Consider the following 25206-nt stretch of genomic DNA (forward strand, 5'->3'; position numbering starts at 1 on the left):
CCTATGTGGACATAACTACCTCAATTACCACGTATTCCTGCACGTCGACTTTGTACAATTGCTCCCTGTATAGAGCCATGTTATTTTTTACTTGTTTTATCATTATTTGTTATTAACTTTGTACTCCATTTGTCACATTTCTATTTTCATTTGACTTTTTATCTTTAAATCTACATGGTTGAAAAATGACCCAGAAGTAAGCATTTCACTGTTAGCCTACACCTGTTGTTTACCAATCATGTGACACATAAAATGTGTTTTGATTTGAGTATGAACATATGTTCACAATCTGTAGAAGATGACCACTTTCCGTCCTCTTTGCAGGTTAATGTATCTTCAGTCTGACGTGAGAAAGAGTTCCAGAATCCTGAGTCACAGGTCACCGTTACACGTTCATCAGGCAAGAACAGATTTCTGTCAGCAGGTGTGTAACTGGTTCCTCTTGTTGGTGGCAATGACAATGCACATTTAGCAAATGCTGCTTTGAGACTAAACAATTACGGAAAACATTGGGTGGGCCAGGCTCATGCACGCTGACACAGTATGGCCAGGCGTATGCACGCTGACACAGTATGGCCAGGCGCATGCACGCTGACACAGTATGGCCAGGCGTATGCACGCTGACACAGTATGGCCAGGCGCATGCACGCTGACACAGTATGGCCAGGCGCATGCACGCTGACACAGTATGGCCGGGTGTACCCTGTTTCTTCCGACACATTGGTGCAGCTGGCTTCGGGGTTAAGTGGACATTGTGTCAAGAAGCAGTGCGGTTTGACTGGGTTGTGTTTCGGAGGACGCGCGGCTTTCAACCTTTGTCTCTCCCGAGTCCGTACGGGAGTTGCAATGATGGGACAAGACTATAACTACCAATTGGATACCATGAAATTGGGGAGACAAAAGGAATAAAAAATATTTTTATTTATTTAATTAAAGGGCCCGGGAGAGGGATGTGGGTCGTACTTTGCCCCCCTTGACTTACCGTTACATTATTTTATGGGACTGAAACATAATTGGGGCGGCAGATAGCCTAGTGGTTAGCGCGTTGGGCCAGTAACTGAAAGGTTGCTGGATCGAATCCCAGAGCTGACAAGTAAACAATCTGTCATTCTGCCCCTGAACAAGGCAGTTAACCCACTGTTCCCGGTAGGCCATCATTTTAAAGAAGAATTTGTTCTTAACTGACTTGCCTGATTAATTTTTAAATGTGAAGATTTTTTTCTGGTAACTTCCTTGTACCAAGATAACGGTACCCAGTGGTATGGGTTCAAATGAATCAATTACTCATAGCTAATAATTGTCTAATTACCATATGTTCATGTAAATACCTGGTACTTTCTGTACTTTAAAATACAGTCCTACAGACTTACCTTGGCACTCGATTGTCTTACTCCACTCTCCGTTCTTGCAAGTTGCTTTTCCTCTTGAGCCTGTGTTTGGGCCGCTAAGGCATCCATAATCTATTTTGTCCCCATTTTCATATCTCTCTCGGTCAGGAATCACCAGCATTCTGGTGTCTGCACCCTCAGGTTTACTACAGTAATCTGCAAGTGAAGCACAGACATGGACAAATACCCTCCTCTTTACACTCTTTTGGCTCCTCCATTTCCACCACATCTTGTAAAAACAGTGTAACGTGTTACTCTGTGTGGAAATATCAATCCAGTTGCAAGGTTCGACAGTAAAGCTTGTACATGACAAGTGAAAATCAAAATAGTCGGGCAAGCAAAATATAGACTTAAGTTGTTCGAATGGAAGTAAAAAAAATAATAATAATAACATCAAACAATTACTCAGATCAGAATTGAATCAAAGTGTCCTCCGGATGTGATGTGATGTGTTGCGCACTGTTCTCACAATTTGGGGCGGCAGCATAGCCTAGTAGAGCGTTGGACTAGTAACCGAAAGGTTGCAAGATTGAATCCCTGAGCTGACAAGGTATAAAATCAGTCGTTCTGCCCCTGAACAAGGCAGTTAACCCACTGTTCCTTGGCAGTCATTGAAAGTAAGAATTTGTTCTTACCTAGTTTAAAAAACAGTTCAAATAAAATAAGGCACATCAGAATATAATGATTGTATTGCATTGAGAGCCACGAGCAGTTTTTCAATCACATTTTTGTACACTATATTCGGAAAGTATTCAGACCCCTTGACTTTTTCCATATTTATTCTCAATTATTCTAAAATGTATTGTTTTTTTCCCTCATCAATCTGCACCCTATGATTACAAAGCAAAAACTGTTTTTTAGCCATTTTTGAAAAGTATAACAATTACATTATTATTCAGACCCTTTACTATTCAGACCCTTTACTATTCAGACCCTTTACTATTCAGACCATTTACTATTCAGACCCTTTACTATTCAGACCCTTTACTATTCAGACCCTTTACTATTCAGACCCTTTACTATTCAGACCCTTTACTATTCAGACCCTTTACTATTCAGACCCTTTACTATTCAGACCCTTTACTATTCAGACCCTTTACTATTCAGACCATTTACTATTCAGACCCTTTACTATTCAGACCCTTTACTATTCAGACCCTTTACTATTCAGACCCTTTACTATTCAGACCCTTTACTATTCAGACCCTTTACTATTCAGACCCTTTATTATTCAGACCCTTTACTATTCAGACCATTTACTATTCAGACCCTTTATTATTCAGACCCTTTATTATTCAGACCCTTTACTATTCAGACCCTTTATTATTCAGACCCTTTACTATTCAGACCCTTTACTATTCAGACCCTTTACTATTCAGACCCTTTACTATTCAGACCCTTTACTATTCAGACCCTTTACTATTCAGACCCTTTATTATTCAGACCCTTTATTATTCAGACCCTTTACTATTCAGACCCTTTACTATTCAGACCCTTTACTATTCAGACCCTTTACTATTCAGACCCTTTACTATTCAGACCCTTTACTATTCAGACCCTTTACTATTCAGACCATTTACTATTCAGACCCTTTACTATTCAGACCCTTTACTATTCAGACCCTTTACTATTCAGACCCCTTGACTTTTTCCATATTTATTCTCAATTATTCTAAAATGTATTGTTTTTTTCCCTCATCAATCTGCACCCTATGATTACAAAGCAAAAACTGTTTTTTAGCCATTTTTGAAAAGTATAACAATTACATTATTATTCAGACCCTTTATTATTCAGACCCTTTACTATTCAGACCCTTTACTATTCAGACCCTTTACTATTCAGACCCTTTATTATTCAGACCCTTTATTATTCAGACCCTTTACTATTCAGACCCTTTACTATTCAGACCCTTTACTATTCAGACCCTTTACTATTCAGACCCTTTACTATTCAGACCCTTTACTATTCAGACCATTTACTATTCAGACCCTTTACTATTCAGACCCTTTACTATTCAGACCCTTTACTATTCAGACCATTTACTATTCAGACCATTTACTATTCAGACCCTTTATTATTCAGACCCTTTACTATTCAGACCCTTTGCCTTGTCCTTCTGGAAGGTTCTCCCATCTCCACAGATGAACTTTGGATCTCTGTCAGACTGACCATCGGGTTCTTGGTCACCTCCCCGACCAAGGCCCTTCTCTCCCGATTACTCAGTTTGGCCGGGCGGCCAGCTCTAAGAATAGTCTTGGTCTTTCCAAACTTCTCCCACTTAATAATGTGGAGGTTACTGTATTCTTGGGGAGCTTCAATGTTCAAGAAATGTTTTGATACCCTTCCCAAGATCTGTGCCTCGACACAATCCTGTCTCAGATCTCTACGGACACACGTCTTGGTTTTTGCTCTGACATGCACTGTCAACAGTGGGACCTTATTTAGAAAGGTGTGTGCCTTTCCAAATCATGTACAATAAATGTAATTTACCACAGGTGGACTCCAATCAAGTTGTAGAAACATCTCAAGGATTATCAATGGAAAAAGGATTTTGAGTCTCATATGTAAGTAAGGTATTTATGTTTTTTGTTTTAAACAAATGTTCCCAAATTTCTAGAAATCTCTTATCACTTTGTCATTGTGCGGTATTGTGTGTAGATTTATTTATTTAAACCATTTTAGAATAAGGCTGTAACGTAACAAAATGTGGAAAAATTCTATGGGTATGAATACTTTCCGAATGCACTGTAGTGTACTTAGTGAGTTATTTGCTCAGTTTTAGCTATTATTTTGTCTGCAAACAGGTTTCTTACGGACATGAAACGTCAAGGGGGATGTTGCTCCAGGAGAGAGAGCAACATTCAATATGTAATTGAGGGAAAAGCTGTTTTTTAAACAATTATTTTTAAAGCGAGTGGAGTTCCAGCTTTCTGTGAGTTTAGCACATATTCTCAACATTAAATAATAAGGAAATGCTACCACTTTACAAACAGAGAATGTAATTGAGATGATGCACAAGTGGAACGGAGTGGAGCGTGCTGTTTGTAGTGAATATATACTCTATATAGGTCTACCAACGGACAGGTTTTGTTGGACATTACATTCACTGTTAGATCAATTACTTTGCTATCTAGCAACAATATCAATAATAACAACAATAATATTACCCAGCTCTAGAGAGATGGTATTCTACAGTTTTGTCTCATTCTCTGTATGGTATTAATAATGATACTAATGTATTTCATTTTGTAAAATCATACAACACAATTTGGACTTGAGCTTTCACACAAGTCAAAAATCTGTCTTACTTTTCCAAAGGACAAGTGGGTAATAAAGTTAATGTCAAGCCCTGAAATGTAGTAAACGCAATAAGCACTTCAATGTTTACAGTACTATAGTAATGCCATAGACATTAAACACACAAGAAGAAAGAGCATCCCCACCCCTGTTTTGGTTAAAAGCTGAGGGATGAAATGTTACCACTCTCAAATTCATAGACCATCCATGATATCAACATTATACTTTGAACCATCTATTGAGGCTATATAGTGTTTGTTTACATTTACTTTGTTTACAAACAAAGGAGTAAAACAATCTTATATTTTGGGTTATGATGAGGTGCGACAGTTGAACTGAGCTCATGAGTCATTTATAAGTTATGTTCTTCAAGAATCATTTGGTCCATGTAATTCATTTAGAAGTCCAACAATGGGTGTAGCAACTGCAGATTGCGCCTTTAAACTGACCTTTGCCCTTGATGGTCTTATCCCACTCTCCGTTCTTACAAGTTGCAAGACATCCATACTCCACTTGGTCCCCATTTTCATAACGTTCTCGATCAGGAATCGGCAGCATTCTCATCCCTTCACCCTCAGGCTTACCACAATACTCTGCAGATGAAGCACAGCATGTTTGAACTGTCAAAGTGCAACTAACTACATTGACTGAGATGGTCCCCCTTCAAATGACATTCAGTTTATTAAGGCCTCATGATGCTTTCATCAGCACTACATAAATGTATTACAAATCATCTACAACAGTATGTCATGCTTTATAAATGGTTCATAAATGGGACATAACTGTGTGAAATAATCACCAATGTCTAATGTGACATAACCCACTATGTCAAATATGATAAAAAATAATCTCCCAGTGCATTACTCATTGGCTTAATCTACCAACCAATCATCTCTACAAGAACTTCCCCATGTGTCTTGTGCATTAGTCAGTCAGAAGTCTTGGCAGTAAAGAGATTGTGTTTGTAGCTCTTATTGGGATAGTTCTCCCACAATCGACCAAAGATTATAAGTGTGTAGTCTTTATTCATCTGTGTGAAGCCATTAACTAGCTCTGTCCTTTGATAATTAGCTAGATGGAAATTAGGGCTTGTTGTTTTTTCTCTCTCTTGAGGCTAGGGGAATGGTTTCCACTAGATAGCAAAACCACAAAGTCAAAATTGGTTAGGGTTAGGCATAAGGTGAGCAGTGTGGTAAAGGTTAGTTTTAGGTTTAAACTGAAACTCGAGGAAGGGAAATTGTGGAACTGGGCAGAGTTTATGACTTTGTGGCTGTGTTAACTTTTTGTTGTCAAAGGACATAACAAGGATACAAGGATAACAAATTCTTTATTCAGTAAGGTCATTCCCATACAATTCTATGGTCACTCCCACTAAGGCCAACTTTGAATGGTTGATATCCCAGGCTTATATGTGTGCAATAGCCTGTGGACGAGGTTTGTATCTGGTCAAACACAATTATTTCCAGAAGTTTATTAAGGGATGGTAACAGGCTGATTGGTCAGCTATTTGAGCCAGTAAAGGGGGCTTTAATATTCTTGGGTAGCGGGATTACTTTAGCTTCCCTCCAGGCCTGAGGGCACACACTCTCTAGTAGGCTTAAATTGAAGATGTGGCAATATCATCTGCTATTATCCTCAGTAATTTTCCATCCAGATTGTCAGACCCCGGAGGCTTGTCATTGTTGACAGACAAAAATTATTTTTTCACCTCTTCCACACTGACTTTATGAAATTCAAAAGTACAATTCTTGTACTTTTGGTCCGATCTACTTGAATGTGTAGTGCCAGTGTTTGTTGCTGGTATGTCATTCCTAAGTTTGCTTTTCTTTGCCAATGAAAAGGTCATTAAAGTAGGTTTCAATATCAGTGTGCTTTGTGATGAATGAGCCATCGGATTCAATGAATGAAGGAGCCGAGTTGGCTTTTTTCCCAAAAATGTAATTTAAGGTGCTCCATAACGTTTTACTATCATTCTTTATATATTCTTTATATATTTGTTTCATTGTGTAGTTTTTTTTTCTTCGTTTACATGATCTCTTAATTTGCAGTACGTTTGCCAATCGGTTGTGCAGCCAGACTTATTTGGCAAACCTTTTGCCTCATCCCTCTCAACCATACATTTTTTTCAATTCCTCATCAATCCAAGGGGATGTAACCGTTTTTACAGTCATTTTCTTAATGGGTGCATGCTTATTACTAACTGGAATAAGTAGTTACATAAATGCATCAAGTGCAGCGAGGTGCCGGCTAGCGGAGTGGAACACTTAAAAAGTAAAGGAGAGCCGCACACTCTATGAGATCAGATGCAAAAATATTTATGTCCAACATTTCGACAGACAAGCTGTCTTCATCAGGGTATGACAGACAAGCTGTCTTCATCAGGGTAAATGTCCAACGTCAGGGTATGATGACGACAGCTTGTCTGACGAAACGTTGGACATAAATATTTTTGCATCTGAGATCCTCGATTGTGCTGCTCTCCTTTATTTTTTAAGTGCTCCTCATTACACAACACAGACCAGCAAATATTCTTTACATCATCAACATATGAATCACTACAAAACTCGTTTTATGACCTTATACACTATATTAGGCCCAGCTTTTGGAACTGTGGTTATCCTAGATATGACTATTATATTGTGATCACTGCATCCTATGAATTAGGATACTGCTTTAAAGTATATATTTACAGCGTTAGTAAAGATGTGATCAATACATGTTGATGATTTAAATCCTGTACCGTTTGTAACTACCCTGGCAGGTTGACTGGCAACCTAATCCAGATTGCAGGCACTGGTAACAGTTTGAAGTTTTTTCCTGAGTGGGCAGCTTTATGATAGCCAGTCAATATTTAAATCACCCAGAAAATATACTTCTATGTTGATATCATGTACATTATCATCTTCGCTCGCTTGTAACCGCTAGAAAACACTAAAAACTGCTAGAAAGAGCTAGAAACCACTAGAAACTGATACAGACCGCTAGGAAGCACATAAAAGACCACACTTGCCATTTTGGCACTGAGTTGGTTTTTGGAGGGGATTTTTTTTGCAGAGTTTTATTATTTACTCTTTACATTGGATGGCAACAACAACTGCCCGAGTTACACCAGGAACGCACAATCCTTCCATCAGTGCTCAGACTGTCCGCAATAGGCTGAAAGAGGAAGGCCTGAGGGCCTGAAGGCCTGTTGTAAGGCAGGACCTCACCAGACATCACCGGCAAAAACGTTGGCTATGGGCACAAACCCACCGTCGTTGGAGCAGGCAGGACTGGCAAAAGTGCTCTTCACTGACAAGATGCGGTTTTGTCTCACCAGGGGTGATGTTCGGATTCGTGGTTATCATTGAAGGAATGATGGTTACACCGAGGCCTGTACTCTGGAGCGGGATCGATTTGGAGGTGGAGGGTCCGTCATGGTCTGGGGCGGTGTGTCACAGCATCATCGGACTGAGCTTGTTGTCATTGCAGGCAATCTCAACGCTGTGCGTTACAGGGAAGACATCCTCCTCCCTCATGTGGTACCCTTCCTGCAGGCTCATCCTGACATGACCCTCCAACATGACAATGCCACCAGCCATACTTCTCGTTCTGTGCGTGATTTCCTGCAAGATAGGAATATCAGTGTTCTGCCATGGCCAGCAAAGAGCCCGGGTCTCAATCGAATTGAGCATGTCTGGGACCTGTTGGATCTAGGGCAATTCCCCCCAGATATGTCCTGGAACTTGCAGGTGCCTTGGTGGAAGAGTGGGGTAACAATTCACAGCAAGAACTGGCAAATCTGGTGCAGTCCAAGAGGAGGAGATGCACTGCAGTACCTAATGCAGCTGGTGGCCACACCAGATACTGAATGTTACTTTTGATTTTGACCTCCCCTTTGTTCACGGACACATCATTCAATTTTTGTTAGTCACATGTCTGTGGAATTTGTTCAGTTTATGTCTCAGTTGTTGAATCTTGTTATGTTCATACAAATATTTACACGTTAAGTTTGCTGAAAATAAACGCAGTGGACAGTGAGAGGACGTTTCTTTTTTTGCTGAGTTTGTATTCCTGAAGTCCTGTCAAAAACATAAAAAGTGAATGTGGAATTGAAAGCAGAAATTGTCGTCACTTTCCCTGCGTATCAGAAGAGTAATGTGCTGTTTCCCTATGATGGTGTACAATAGTAGCTGAACGTAGCAAAGTAAACACATCAGTTACGTTTGCTCACTTTGTACAGTCTAGTCAGTGTCTTACAGAGCAATTGGTGGATACCAACACAATGTGGGCACTACAAGCATGTGAGAAAGTGAAGGAAAACACATCCTTACCAGTCTGAGCTGATGAAGCATCCACATTCACCCATACCACCAGACACAGCAGAGTCAGAGATGATTTCATGTTGATCAAATGGTAGATGCAGTAAAAATGGAAGGAGTAGAAGATAAATATAGAGTGTCTATCCCAAAGTTAATGTTTGTCTACAGAGTTCCAGCCCCCAGGGAGCACAGAAGAGAACCACTGTCCAGAGGGACTGACCCAAATACTAGAATTCAATCAAACCTACGTTGCGGGAAGGGGAAACACTGACCTACCAACTAAACAAAACACACAATGTTACATTTAACTTTTTCTTGCATATGAGAATTGAAGGTCAATATTCCTGCCTCAATGTGTAGAATGCAAAGAACACATCTATGACACTCAGTAATGATGATGCAGTTGAAATACTTGGCAAGGACCACAAGGACATTTTACTAGATATTGTCTGGCTGCTTGATATTGTAAAAAATAGTGAACTTTGATCATGTCATCCCCATCACCACTAACTTCCCACTGAGCACACACTGGTTGAATCAACGTTGTTTCCATGTCATGGAAATTAAATTGAACCCACGTGGAATAGATGTTGATTTGGCGTCTGTGTCCAGTGGGATGAGAAGGTTTAATGGTGTATGGGATAATATTCCAGGGAACAATTAAAATAATAAATATTAGATTAGAGTAGATTTGTTTAGATTAGAGTAGATTGGATTAGAGTAGATTAGAGTAGATTCGTTTAGATTAGAGTACATTGTATTAGAGTAGATTAGAGTAGACTAGATTCGATTAGAGTAAATTTGATTTTATTACATTAAATTGATTAAATTCAATTAGAATCAGAGGCACTTTATTTAATGTTGGACAATCATGAAGCTGAAAATAATTTAAGAAAACTATTGACAGGGGTTATTCGTTGACATGTTTGTCCAACAAGCCAGTGGCCATCTCTTCCTGTCAGCTGAAGCCACTATTGGCAATGAGGCAAGTTCATGACCCCATGTATACACTGCTGACGAAAATCAACACTTCCTGGGCTAAGTCTACGATGACCAGTACACTTAAAAGTGATATAGTCCCCATGTTTGACAGAGTGTTTAGTTGGATCTTTCTGAGGATGCATGAATTGGATTTTCTGTGTGTTCATCAGCTGATCGTCCACAGTGTAGGGTTCTGAAACGAGAAGATGGTACATGAATCAGTGTGTGAATATGTCCTGAAGATCAGGTGGCATTACAATTGGCTACAGTAGCAAGTCAATGTGCTGTTGTACAGGTTAGTCGATGTCATTAGTACATGTAGGCAGGGGTAAAGTGACTGCATAGATAATAACAGCAAGTAGCAGCAGTGTAAAGACAAAGGGGTAGGGGGATGGGAGGCTGTCAATGTAAATAGTCCGGGTGGCCATTTTATTAATTGTTCAGCCGTCTTATGGCTTAGGGGTAGAAGCTGTTAACCAGAAGGGGGTTATGGTTCCCATTTGGGAACTACCCCTCCCACGTTCAGCTGGAACGGTGGCGCGTGGAATTCAAAAATATTCTTAGAAATATTTAACCTCCACACATTAACAAGTCCAATAGCTCAAATGAAAGATAAACACCTTGTTCATCTACCCAGCAAGATTTCTAAAATGTTTTACGGCGAAAACATAGCACATATTTATGTCAAACCACCAAAGACACAGCTAATTTGAATAGCCAAGTTGAAAAAAATATGCAATCAACAAACGCAGGATTAAAAGAAAAATAATTCACTAACCTTTTGAAATCTTCATCAGATGACAGTAATATAACATGTTACACAGTACATTCATTTTTTTCAATAATATGCTATATATATCCATAAATCTCTGTTTACAATGACAGCATGTTCAAAAAATGCTACTCAAATGTCCGGAGAAATGATGATAGCTCCGACAGATAACGTCAGATAACAAGCAATACACATCATAAACTTTAACTAAATATACATGTTCTACACATAGATAGAAAGATACACTTCTTCTTAATACAACCGCTGTGTTACATATATTTTTAACGTTACAGAATTCGTTCACTAGGCTATAATATGAGACGGCGCTCAGAAATTAGCATTTCGTCTCCTCTATCTTGGAGTCCACAGAAACCCAAATTTACCACATAAATATTCCCTTACCTTTTATGTTCTTCCATCAGAAGACCTGGAAGGGGTCATACTTACCAAAAATATTGTTTGGTTTTGAAGTCTGTGTCTTTAGGTTATCAAACGCGACAAATTCCGGTCGAAATGCAGCCAAAATTCTTGTGGATGCGCACCAAAACGTCAAAATTACATATTATATGTCGACTAAACTGGTCAAACTAAGTGCAGAATCAAGCTTTAGCATGTTATAAACGTGGAAAACAATCCTTAGCACGAACAGAAACACCGACATCGTTTGGTCAATCTTGGAAGAAAGAGAGCTCTGGAGCGTCCGCGCACATAAAAGTACCTTTTTTCGCACGATCCGAAGGTTTCAGCCCGCCAAAAGTCTCGTGGGTGCGATTCTCACAATGGCAAGCCCCATTGAAAGCAGACATCGCGCTGAAGACATACAAACTGTTCGCAGGTCTGTAGCTGCTTGGGAAGGGTGGGGGCGATGACGTCAAAGTTGGGCCAACTTTTCTGATGACAAGAGAGAGTTTGGGAGAATGGCTGCCCTGAGAGTTCTGCTTTACATACAGACATAATTTGAACGGTTTTAGAAGCTTTAGAGTGTTTTCTATTCAATAATAATTATTATATGCATATATTAGCAATTTTGGACAGATTTTTTTTCTGTTTACTATGGGCACGCAATTCCTCCAAAGGGGGCAGTAGTCAGCCGTATCCTTAACAGGTTTTAAGGAGCCTTTTAGACCTAGACTTGGCGATCCAGTACTGCTTGCCGGCTTGAGAGGACAGTATATGACTTGGGTGACTGGAGTCTCTGACAATTCTTTGGGCCTTCCTCTGACACCGCCTAGTATATACAGTGTGGCAAAAAAGTATTTAGTCAGCCACCAATTGTGCAAGTTCTCCCACTTAAAAAGATGAGAGAGGCCTGTAATTTTCATCATAGGTACACTTCAACTATGACAGACAAAATCAGAAAAAAATCAGAAAATCACATTGTAGGATTTTTTATGAATTTATTTGCAAATTATGGTGGAAAATAAGTATTTGGTCAATAACGAAAGTTTATCTCAAAACTTTGTTATATACCCTTTGTTGGCAATGACAGAGGTCAAACGTTTTCTGTAAGTCTTCACAAGGTTTTCACACACTGTTGCTGGTATTTTGGCCCATTCCTCCATGCAGATCTCCTCTAGAGTAGTGATGATTTGGGACTGTTGCTGGGCAACACTGACTTTCAACTCCCTCCAAAGATTTTCTATGGGGTTGAGATCTGGAGTCTGGCTAGGCATTTACATTACATTTACATTTAAGTCATTTAGCAGACGCTCTTATCCAGAGCAAATTGGTGCATTCACCTTATGACATCCAGTGGAACAGCCACTTTACAATAGTGCATCTAAATCTTTTAAGGGGGGGGGTGAGAAGGATTACTTTATCCTATCCTAGGTATTCCTTAAAGAGGTGGGTCCTGGCGTCGTGAGGGAGTTTGTTCAACCATTGGGGGGCCAGAGCAGCGAACAGTTTTGACTGGGCTGAGCGGGAACTGTACTTCCTCAGTGGTAGGGAGGCGAGCAGGCCAGAGGTGGATGAACGCAGTGCCCTTGATTGGGTGTAGGGCCTGATCAGAGCCTGGAGGTACTGAGGTGCCGTTCCCCTCACAGCTCCGTAGGCAAGCACCATGGTCTTGTAGCGGATGCGAGCTTCAACTGGAAGCCAGTGGAGAGAGCGGAGGAGCGGGGAATGCTTCTTACGAAGCCACTCCTCGTTGCCCGGGCGTTGTGTTTGGGATCATTGTCATGCTGAAAGACCCAGCCACGTTTCATCTTCAATGCCCTTGCTGATGGAAGGAGGTTTTCACTCAAAATCTCATGATACATGGCCCCATTCATTCTTTCCTTTACACGGATCAGTCGTCCTGGTCCCTTTGCAGTAAAACAGCCCCAAAGCATGATGTTTCCACCCCCATGCTTCACAGTAGGTATGGTGTTCTTTGGATGCAACTCAGCATTCTTTGTCCTCCAAACACGAGGAGTTGAGTTTTTACCAAAAAGTTTTATTTTGGTTTCATCTGATCATATGACATTCTCCCAATCTTCTTCTGGATCATCCAAATGCTCTCGAGCAAACTTCAGATGGGCCTGGACATGTACTGGCTTTAGCAGGGGGACACGTCTGAAACTGCAGGATTTGAGTCCCTGTCGGCGTAGTGTGTTACTGATGGTAGGCTTTGTTACTTTGGTCCCAGCTCTCTGCAGGTCATTCACTAGGTCCCCCCGTGTGATTCTGGGATTTTTGCTCACCGTTCTTGTGATCATTTTGACCCCACGGGGTGTGATCTTGCGTGGAGCCCCAGATCGAGGGAGATTATCAGTGGTCTTGTATGTCTTCCATTTCCTAATAACCAAGCTGCTTACCTATTGCAGATTCAGTCTTCCCATTTTGGTGCAGGTCTACAATTTTGTTTCTGGTGTCCTTTGACAGCTCTTTGGTCTTGGCCATAGTGGAGTTTGGCGTGTGACTGTTTGAGGTTGTGGACAGGTGTCTTTTATACTGATAACAAGTTAAAATAGGTGCCATGAATACAGGTAACGAGTGGAGGACAGATGAGCCTCTTAAAGAAGAAGTTGCAGGTTTGTGAGAGCCAGAAATCCTGCTTGTTTGTAGGTAACCAAATACTTATTTTCCTTCATAATTTGCAAATAAATTCAATAAAAATCCTACAATGTGATTTTCTGGATTTTTCCCCCTCATTTTGTCTCTAACAGTTGACGAAAATTACAGGCCCCTCTCATCTTTTAAGTGGGAGAACTTGCACAATTGGTGGCTGACTAAATACTTTTTTGCCCCACTGTATGTTCTGGATGACAGGAAGCTTGGCCCCATTGATGTACTGGGCCGTACGCACTACCCTACGTAGCGCCTTACGGTCAGATGCCGAGGAGTTGCCATACCAGGTGGTGATGCATCCAGTCAGGATGCTCTCAATGGTGCAGCTGTAGCACACCTGAAGTAATTTGTTGTTGTCCATAAAGAGATTTGCTTTGTTTTTGCTGACCTTAAATGTTTACCTTCACAGATGGGGAGACTTTCATCCTACAAGATGTGTCCTAGAGGGATCTGGATTGGAGAGATGACAAGCCTGAATTAGTTATATCTCTGAAACAACGTTTGCCTGATTCATATCCAATCACACGCTCACATCCCTATGCTATTCCCATGCTCATTCCCATTCACAGATCATGGTGGATTGTTAGGATCAATTTCCTTTCAAAGCCCCCCTGTGATCTCTGACTAGCCGGTGGAGATAATAAGGGCCTAGGGATTGGAGTGTGGGAGAAAATTGGAACGGGGCCCAACTGTAATACCACCTGATCTTCAGGACATATTCACACACTGATTCCTGTACCATCTTCTCGTTTCAGAACCCGAGGCCCTTGTAACCGTATCCTGTTTGGGATGAACAGCTGATGAACACACAGAACATCCAATGAGCATATTAGACTGAAAATAAAAATACACTCCATTTACCACATGGGGATCATATCACTGTTTAGTGTGCTGCTCATAGTAGACTTGGCCAGGTAGTGTTGGTTTTCATCAGCAGTGTATACATGGGGTCATGACTTTGCCTCTTTGCCCATATTGATCTCAGCTTACGGAAAGTGATGACTACTGTCTTGTTGGACAAACATGTAAATGAATAACCTCTGTCAATAGTTTGCTCCAATTATTTGCAGATTCATAGTTCCATGATTGTCCAAAATTAAATAAAGTGCCTCTGGTTCATATTTACTCATCTACTCTTTAGTTCATTGTTATCTGGGAATATTATCACCAGGTATTTTTTACAATATTGAAGCAGCCAGACAATATCTATTAAAAATATTAATGTGGTGTTCTTTGCCATGTATTTCAACTACATCATCGTCACTGAGTGAATCTTGAACATTAAGGCAGGAATATTGACTTTCAATTCTCATTTGCCAAATAACTTTTAATGTTTAGTCTAGTTGGTAAGGTAATATGGGCTAAACCCTGGCATGCTCATTCGGTGTAGAAATAGATTTTGGCCTTCCCATTTTGCCCCTGGAAAACAAGGCTTTATGGGAAACAGTGACTCTGCCTTACTGGAACATTCTGAAGGCCATGTCCATAGACAGTTAACCAGATTTATATAAGGGTTATGTAAGTACAGTATTTGAACATCTTTTGTGATTCAATAATGACCATACATATGTTTTAATGGAGCCTATCAGCATTCAAACTAACTGTAGCCCTCAATTTATTTTTAGCTCTAAACCATCCTCAGACACAAGACTTAACCTCACTGGTAGATGAGATTAGCTCTAAACTATCCTCAGCCACATGCTTTAACCTCACTGGTAGATGAGACTAGCTCTAAACTATCCTCAGCCACATGCTTTAACCTCACTGGTAGATGAGAGCAGCTCTAAATTATCCTCAGCCACATGCTTTAACCTCACTGGTAGATGAGACTAGCTCTAAACTATCCTCAGCCACATGCTTTAACCTCACTGGTAGATAAGAGCAGCTCTAAACTATCCTCAGCCACATGCTTTAACCTCACTGGTAGATGAGAGCAGCTCTAAACTATCCTCAGCCACATGCTTTAACCTCACTGGTAGATGAGAGCAGCTCTAAACTATCCTCAGCCACATGCTTTAACCTCACTGGTAGATGAGAGCAGCTCTAAACTATCCTCAGCCACATGCTTTAACCTCACTGGTAGATGAGAGCAGCTCTAAACTATCCTCAGCCACATGCTTTAACCTCACTGGTAGATGAGACTAGCTCTAAACTATCCTCAGCCACATGCTTTAACCTCACTGGTAGATGAGACTAGCTCTAAACTATCCTCAGCCACATACTTTAACCTCACTGGTAGATGAGACTAGCTCTAAACTATCCTCAGCCACATACTTTAACCTCACTGGTAGATGAGACTAGCTCTAAACTATCCTCAGCCACATGCTTTAACCTCACTGGTAGATGAGACTAGCTCTAAACTATCCTCAGACACATACTTTAACCTTACTGGTAGATGAGACTAGCTCTAAACTATCCTCAGCCACATACTTTAACCTTACTGGTAGATGAGACTAGCTCTAAACTATCCTCAGCCACATACTTTAACCTCACTGGTAGATGAGACTAGCTCTAAACTATCCTCAGACACATACTTTAACCTCACTGGTAGATGAGACTAGCTCTAAACTATCCTTAGCCACATGCTTTAACCTCACTGGTAGATGAGACTAGCTCTAAACTATCCTCAGACACATACTTTAACCTCACTGGTAGATGAGACTAGCTCTAAACTATCCTTAGCCACATGCTTTAACCTCACTGGTAGATGAGACTAGCTCTAAACTATCCTCAGACACATACTTTAACCTCACTGGTAGATGAGACTAGCTCTAAACTATCCTCAGCCACATGCTTTAACCTCACTGGTAGATGAGAGCAGCTCTAAACTATCCTCAGCCACATACTTTAACCTCACTGGTAGATGAGACTAGCTCTAAACTATCCTTAGCCACATGCTTTAACCTCACTGGTAGATGAGACTAGCTCTAAACTATCCTCAGACACATACTTTAACCTCACTGGTAGATGAGACTAGCTCTAAACTATACTCAGCCACATACTTTAACCTCACTGGTAGATGAGACTAGCTCTAAACTATCCTCAGACACATACTTTAACCTTACTGGTAGATGAGACTAGCTCTAAACCTACCGTATGTATATTAGAATATTGTAGATATGTATGTATATTATTTAGCTAAAACAATAATTGCAACACTAGTGGAAGAACAAGTATTGTCACGACTTCCGCCGAAGTCAGTCCCTCTCCTTGTTCGGGCGGTGTTCGGCGGTCGACATCACCGGCTTTCTAGCCACCACTGATCCACTTTTAATTTTCCATTTGTTCTGTCTTTGTCTTATTCACACCTGGCTTCACTCAACCAAATTCTTGTTTATTATTTAACCCTCTGTTCCCCATGTTGTGTTTGAGTGATTGTTTATTGAAATTCAGTCCGTCTGAGGGTGCTCAATATGTTACTTTGTATATTTGTCTTTTTGAGTAAAGCACGTTTATTACTCATATCTGCTATCCTGCGCCTGACTCTCTACACCAGCTAGACACAGGATCATTGCAGGAGCAGACGCCGTCCCTGTTCCAGTGGAGGAGCACGTTCAGCAGCACACGACCATTTTGCAATGTCCGGGCACCGCATGGATCGTGTGCTGAAGACAATGGATCTTTTGGAGAGAGAAGGAGGTTTTCCAGGGCCTCCACCAGCCCCACTACAGCAGGTCCCACTGTCCACCCCTCCTTCACCCGGTCCCAGCGGGACTCGCGTTCCCAATGGAGTATGAAGCGACAGCTGCCTGATGCCAGGGGTTTCTACTCCAGCTGGAGCTCTACCTGGCGACCGTCCACCCGGCGTGTCCGTCCTCATCTCCTGTCTCTCAGGCAAAGCCCTGGAGTGGGGCAAAGCCCTGGAGTGGGCCAACGCCGTATGGAGTGAAGGAGACGCGGCGTTGGACCATTACACAGAGTTCACCCGCCGCTTTCGAGCAGTGTTCGACCACCCGCTTGAGGGTCGAGTGGCAGGTGAACGTCTGTTCCACCTGAGGCAGGGGACGAGGAGTGCACAGAATTTCGCCTTGTACTTCCGAACCCTGGCCGCCAGCGCGGGATGGAACGACAGGGCCCTGATCGATCACTACAGGTGCAGTCTGCGCAAAGACGTCCGTCGGGAGATGGCCTGCCGAGACACCACCCTCACATTGGACCAGCTGGTGGATCAGTCCATCCATTTACATTTAAGTCATTTAGCAGACGCTCTTATCCAGAGCGACTTACAAATTGGTGCATACACCTTATGCCATCCAGTGGAACAGCCACTTGCATCTAAATCTTTTTTTTTTTTTTGAGGGGGAGAAGGGGGAGAAGGATTACTTACCCTTACTTACCCTATCCTAGGTATTCCTTGAAGAGGTGGGGTTTCAGGTGTCTCCGGAAGGTGGTGATTGACTCCGCTGTCCTGGCGTCGTGAGGGAGTTTGTTCCACCATTGGGGGGCCAGAGCAGCGAACAGTTTTGACTGGGCTGAGCGGAAACTGTACTTCCTCAGTGGTAGGGAGGCGAGCAGGCCAGAGGTGGATGAACGCAGTGCCCTTGTTTGGGTGTAGGGCCTGATCAGAGCCTGGAGGTACTGAGGTGCCGTTCCCCTCACAGCTCCGTAGGCAAGCACCATGGTCTTATAGCGGATGCGAGCTTCAACTGGAAGCCAGTGGAGAGAGCGGAGGAGCGGGGTGACGTGAGAGAACTTGGGAAGGTTGAACACCAGACGGGCTGCGGCGTTCTGGATGAGTTGTAGGGGTTTAATGGCACAGGCAGGGAGCCCAGCCAACAGCGAGTTGCAGTAATCAAGACGGAAGATGACAAGTGCCTGGATTAGGACCTGCGCCGCTTCCTGTGTGAGGCAGGGTCGTACTCTGCGGATGTTGTAGAGCATGAACCTACAGGAACGGGACACCGCCTTGATGTTAGTTGAGAACGTCAGGGTGTTGTCCAGGATCACGCCAAGGTTCTTAGCGCTCTGGGAGGAGGACACAATGGAGTTGTCAACCGTGATGGCGAGATCATGGAACGGGCAGTCCTTCCCCCGGGAGGAAGAGGAGCTCCGTCTTGCTGAGGTTCAGCTTGAGGTGGTGATCCGTCATCCACACTGATATGTCTGCCAGACATGCAGAGATGCGATTCGCCACCTGGTCATCAGAAGGGGGAAAGGAGAAGATTAATTGTGTGTCGTCTGCATAGCAATGATAGGAGAGACCATGTGAGGTTATGACAGAGCCAAGTGACTTGGTGTATAGCGAGAATAAGAGAGGGCCTAGAACAGAGCCCTGGGGGACACCAGTGGTGAGAGCGCATGGTGAGGAGACAGATTCTCGCCACGCCACCTGGTAGGAGCGACCTGTCAGGTAGGACGCAATCCAAGCGTGGGCCGCGCCGGAGATGCCCAACTCGGAGAGGGTGGAGAGGAGGATCTGATGGTTCACAGTATCGAAGGCAGCCGATAGCTGGACAACCTGCTGACTGCCCGCGGAGAATCTGCAGAGAGAACAATAGGGTGGTTGTGTCATTACTGTTTTTTTGTTTGTTTTTTCAGTGTTCCTTGCTCTCTTTTGTCCCACAATCTTGTTGTGCACCATAACCGCAAGGCGTGCCCCTTCCCTCATGCTGGTGAATCCAAAATGCTGCCGCTTTAGGGTATTTTTCAGCAGAACACTGTGGAAGGACACCAGATTACCTGAGTTTTACAAAGACAAAAGGTAAAAAGAGAAAGGGGTGAGACTTATTTGATGACATGGTCTGAAATAAACTCTGTGGTCCTCAGGCTACATCCAACCACCTGGAACCCCAAGCTCATTCCAGCCTGTTGTTTGGATAATTTTGATGTTTGTTATATATCGAACGAGCTTGTGGTTACAGGTGGTCATATCGAACGAGCTTGGGGTTACAGGTGGTCATATCGAACGAGCTTGGGGTTACAGGTGGTCATATCGAACGAGCTTGGGGTTACAGGTGGTCATATAGAACGAGCTTGGGGTTACAGGTGGTCATATAGAACGAGCTTGGGGTTACAGGTGGTCATATAGAACGAGCTTGGGGTTACAGGTGGTCATATAGAACGAGCTTGGGGTTACAGGTGGTCATATAGAACGAGCTTGGGGTTACAGGTGGTCATATAGAACGAGCTTGGGGTTACAGGTGGTCATATAGAACGAGCTTGGGGTTACAGGTGGTCATATAGAACGAGCTTGGGGTTACAGGTGGTCATATAGAACGAGCTTGGGGTTACAGGTGGTCATATAGAACGAGCTTGGGGTTACAGGTGGTCATATAGAACGAGCTTGGGGTTACAGGTGGTCATATAGAACGAGCTTGGGGTTACAGGTGGTCATATAGAACGAGCTTGGGGTTACAGGTGGTCATATAGAACGAGCTTGGGGTTACAGGTGGTCATAGAACGAGCTTGGGGTTACAGGTTGTTGGATGTTGCCTGAAGACCAAAGAGTATCTTTCAGACCATATAGTTCTGACAATATGCTGTAGCAGAACCAGGGTGACATTTCCCTTTAAGGCGTGACCAGGCCCTCTAGTGGCCTGGGCCTGTAATAGTAGGTTGTTTTCTCTTCAGCTGTGCTGAAATACTGTAGTAGTTAGCTATCCTGGTAGACACTGAGGTCCTTCTGCTGCTGAGCAATATCTTTATCTTTCTAGGGATTGTATTATTCTATTTTTCATGTGGCTCATATATATATATACGTGGCAAAATAAATTAGGTTCTATTCAATTATGTATTTGCCGCATGTGACAAATAAAGTTGGATTTGATTTAGTTGTGCAGCATTTGATAAAAGTAGCAAAGCAAACACATCAGTTATGTTTACCCACATTGTAGAGTCTTACAGGGCAATTAGTGAATACTTGGAGGGCACTATGGTGTTGAACGCTGAGCTATAGTCAATGAACAGTATTCTCACACAGGTGTTCCTTTTGTCCAGGTGGGAAAGGGCAGGCATCTGTTGATCTGTTGGGGTGGTATTTGAATTGGAGCGGGTCCAGGGTTTCTGAGATGATGGTGTTCATGTGAGCCATGATCAGCCTTTCAAAGCATTTCATGGCTACAAATGTGAGCGTTACGAGACGGTAGTCATTTAGGCAGGTTACCTTGGTGTTCTTGGGCACAGAGACTATGGCGGTCTGCTTGAAACCAGAAGTATATAGACAACTGCTCGTCAAACATCTCATTCCAAACTGATTAATTGTCACTGTCCTTGAGCTTGTCTCCACCCCTTCCAGGTGTCACTAATTATCCCCGGTGTATTTATACCTGTGTTTTCTGTTTCTCTGTGCCACTTCGTCTTGTTTGCGAAGTCAACCAGCATTTATCTCCTAGCCCCTACTTTTCCCCAGTCTCTGTTTTTTCCAAGTCCTCCTGGTTTTGACCCTTGTCTGTCCTGACACCAATCCCGCCTGCCTGACCATTCTTACTGCCCCGACCTCGAGCCTGCCTAACACCTTGTACTGTTAGGAGACGGAAATGGTTACTGAACCCCTGCCTGTCCTGACCTCGAGACTGTCTAACGCCCTGTACTGTTTGAACTCTGACCTGGTCTATGTACTTTCGCCTGTACCCGATCTGCCTTTTGCCTATCCCTTGGGTTATAATAGTTATTGGAGCTCAACCATCTGCCTCCTGTGTCTGCATATGGGTCTCGACTTGTGCCCTTATATTAATATGGTGTTGGTCCCCCCTTTGCTGCTATAACAGCTTCCACTCTTCTCTGAAGGTTTTCCACTAGATGTTTGAAAATTGCTTCAGGGTCTTGCTTCCATTCAGCCACAAGAGCATTAGTGAGGTCTGATGTTGGGCGATTTGGCCTGGTTCGCATTCGGCATTCCAATTCATCCCAAAGGTGTTCGATGGGGTTGAGGTCAGTGCTAAGTTCTTCCATACCGATCTCGGTAAACCCATTCTTTATGGACCTCGCTTTATGCACTGTGTTTTTCAAATCAAATCACATTTTATTGGTCACATACACTTGGTTAGCTGATATTATTGAAAGTGTAGCGAAGTGCTTGTGCTTCTAGTTCTGACAGTGCAACAATATCTAAGAAGTAATCTAACAATTCCACAACAACTACCTAATACACACAAATGTCAGTAAAGAGATGGAATAAGAATATGTAGATATAAATATTTGGATGAGCAATGACCGAGCGGCATAGGCAAGATGCAATAGATGGTATAAAAACAGAATATACATATGGGATGAGTAATGCAGGATATGTAAACATCATTATTAAAGCAACATTAATAAAGTGACCAGTGATCCATTTGTTAGATGGGGAAATTATTTCAAGTCTGTATCTAGACAGCAGCCTCTCTGTGTTAGTGATGGCTGTATAACAGTCTGATGGCCTTGAGATAGAAGCTATTGTTCAGTCTCTCGGCCCCAGCTTTGATGCACCTGTAAAGACCTCGCCTTCTGGATGGTAGCGGGGTGAACAGGCAGTGGATCGGGTCGTTGTTGTCCTTGATGATCTTTTGGACTTCCTGTGAAATCGGGTGCTGTAGGTGTCTTGAAAGGCAGGTAGCTTGCCCCCGGTGATGTGTTGTGCAGACCGCACCAATGATGCGCTTGGAGGGTACTATGGTGTTGAATGCTGAGCTGTAGTCAATGAACAGCATTCTTACATAGGCATTCCTCTTGTTCAGATAGGATAGGGCAGTGTGATGGTGATTGCATCTTCTGTGGACCTATTGGGGCGGTAAGGTGACAGGTAAGGTGGAGGTGATATGATCCTTGACTAGTCTCTCAAAGCACTTCATGATGACAGAAGTAGTTACGGGGGGATAGTCATTTAGTTCAGTAACCTTAGCCTTCTTGGGTACAGGATCAATAGTCGTCATCATGAGGCATGTTGGGACAGCAAACTGGGATGGGGAGAGATTGAATATGTCTGTAAACACATCAGCCAGCTGGTCTGCACATGCTCTAAGGACGCGGCTAGGGATACCGTCTGGGCCGGCAGCCCTGCGAGGGATAACTAATTTAAATGTCTTACTCACGCCGGCCTTGGAGAAGAAGAACACAGTCCTTGTGAGTAGGCCGCGTCGGTGGCACTGTATTTTCCTCAAAGAGGACAAAGAAGGTGTTTAGTTTGTCTGGAAGCAAGACGTCGGTGTCCGTGAAGTGGCTGGTTTTCTTGTTGTAGTCCGTGATTTTCTGTAGACCCAGCCACATACGTCTCGTGTCTGAGCCATTGAATTGCTGTCATGCTGAAACAGGAAAGGGCCTTCCCCAAACTGTTGCCACAAAGGTGGAAGCCCAGAATCGTCTACAATGCAATTGTATGCTGTAGCATTTAGATTTCCCTTCACTGGAACAAAGGGGCCCAGCCCAAACCATGAAAAACAGCCCCAGACCATTATTCTTCCTCCACCAAACTTTAAAGTTGCCACTATGCATTGGGGCAGGTAGTATTATCCTGGCATACGCCAAACCTAGATTCGTCCTTCAGACTACCAGATGGTGAAAACATGATTCATGACTCCAGAGAACGCATTTCCACTGCTCTAGAGTCCAATGGCGGTGAGCTTCACACCATTCCAGCCGACGCTTGGCATTGTACATGGTGATCTTAAGCTTGTGTGTGACTGCTCGGCCAGGGAAACCCATTTCACGAAGCCCTGGATGAACAGTTATTGTGCTGATGTTGCTTCCAGATGCAGTTTGGAACTCAGTTCTGAGTGTTGCAACCTGCTTCAGCATTCAGCGGTTCTGCTCTGTGCCCTGTTGTTGCTGCTAGGCATTTCCACTTCTCAATAAGAGCGCTTACAATTGACCGGGGCAGCTTTAGCAGGGCAGAAATTTGACAAACTGACTAGTTGGAAAGGTGGTATCCTATGATGGTGCCACGTTAAAAGTCACTGAGCTTTTCAGTAAGGCCAATTTTTGTCTATGGAGATTGCATGGCTATGTGGTCGATTTTATACACCTATCAACGGGTTTTGCTGACATAGCCGAATCCACTAATTTGAAGTGGTGTCCACATACTTTTGTATATATAGTGTATTACAAGCTGGGTCAGGGAGAGCATGAAAATGTCAGTGAAGACACTTGCCAGCTGGTAAGCTCTTACTATGAGTATGCGTCCTGGTAATCCGTCTGAATGTTAAACCCAGGTCTGATAAATAGACATAGCCTATATCCTAATGTAGCTACACTACCTTGAGGTGAGGTCCTCAGAGCTCTCAAATACAAACAGCTTCTTTCAAAACAAGGAGTGGAGTATGGGAATAATCTGCAACGATCGATGCAGCAAGAAACAATGCTAGGCTAGGCATCTACAGCTCTGTCAGAAGATCTTTGTTCTTTAAAGATAATGTGTACTTGTGAACTGTGGAGGGGAAAAGACAACCAAAAGAGGAGAGAGGTTGAGAAAGGGTGAGATACCAACTTTGAACAGAGGTGTTTGAAGAGGAGATCTTCACATTTTGTGAACTGTATTTAGAAGCGGAAATATGGACCATGTTGACCACAGCTTTTTCTCATATTCCTTATTGAGGATCTTAACTCAAGCCAGTTTGCTACAGCAGGAAACAAATCCTGCAGCAACAGGAAATGTGAATTATTATGTGGAATATCATTAATGAACATTTTTATAGGGGTTTGTAATATTTGTGTTGTGGAGAAATCACCAGGCAGGAGACGGGAGTACAGTTAGTTCTTCGTTTAGTCAAAACCACTCGTGCTCTACAGTTCCCGGCACAATAGTGCGCATGTGCATTTCCTATTAGGTCTAGTAACGTAACACTGCCGTAATACATTACTGTTTAGTAACAGCAGAGTAACTAATATAAACAGATGTAGATCCCAGATACAACAGGGTTGATACATGTTCTGTTAGGGCAATTTAAGTCTGAAATTTCAAAGTGGAAATTACTAACTTTAGAAGTGTCACGGTCGTCCTCCTCTTCGTCTGAAGAGGAGAGGCGAGAAGGATCGGAGGACCAAAATGCAGAGTGGTAGGTGTTCATCATTAATTTTAATAAAGAAAACACTGAACACTGAAACACTATACCAAAACAATAAACGAAATAACAACCGTGAAGCTAATGCGAACTGTGCTGAAACAAGCCATCAACATAGACAATCACCCACAAACAAACAATGCAACCCAGGCTACCTAAGTATGATTCCCAATCAGAGACAACTAATGACAACAGCCTCTGATTGAGAACCATACTAGGCCGAAACATAGAAATCCCCAAATCATAGAAAAACAAACATAGACTGCCCACCCCAACTCACGCCCTGACCATACTAAATAATGACAAAACAAAGGAAATAAAGGTCAGAACGTGACAAGAAGCCTTTTTAAAACATAAATACAGTACAAGTTTGCATTTCCTGCTGTACAGGTAAATTGTTAACAACAAAAGAGCAATAAAATGAATATCCTACATCTGTACAT

General features: G+C 42.6%; 2 protein-coding genes across 2 annotated transcripts in view; one reads left to right on the forward strand and one right to left on the reverse strand.

The window, feature by feature from the left end:
• Positions 1-25206, forward strand: part of cfhl5 (complement factor H like 5) — a 207985-nt gene that overhangs the window by 137341 nt on the left and 45438 nt on the right. The gene's annotated exons all lie outside the window — the stretch shown is intronic.
• On the reverse strand, positions 1291-9166 carry LOC127907639 (coagulation factor XIII B chain-like). The gene is made up of 3 exons (XM_052463918.1): positions 8999-9166; positions 5135-5278; positions 1291-1544 (listed from the first exon to the last, which is right to left on the reverse strand). Exons 1-3 carry the CDS (start codon positions 9066-9068, stop codon positions 1306-1308), a joined length of 453 nt encoding a protein of 150 aa, XP_052319878.1. The 5' UTR covers positions 9069-9166; the 3' UTR covers positions 1291-1305.

Source organism: Oncorhynchus keta, chromosome 1, assembly GCF_023373465.1.
Source record: "Oncorhynchus keta strain PuntledgeMale-10-30-2019 chromosome 1, Oket_V2, whole genome shotgun sequence".
In the NCBI taxonomy this organism is placed as follows: domain Eukaryota; kingdom Metazoa; phylum Chordata; class Actinopteri; order Salmoniformes; family Salmonidae; genus Oncorhynchus; species Oncorhynchus keta.

Bases quoted from the DNA above. Each gene is read 5' to 3' on its own strand.
- LOC127907639 (XM_052463918.1), bottom strand. From the start codon at position 9,068: ATGAAATCATCTCTGACTCTGCTGTGTCTGGTGGTATGGGTGAATGTG. The intron at 5,279-8,998 runs GTAAGGATGTGT...CTTCATCTGCAG, and splicing joins TGCTTCATCAGCTCAGACTG to AGTATTGTGGTAAGCCTGAG. The intron at 1,545-5,134 runs GTCAGTTTAAAG...CTTCACTTGCAG, and splicing joins TAAGACCATCAAGGGCAAAG to ATTACTGTAGTAAACCTGAG.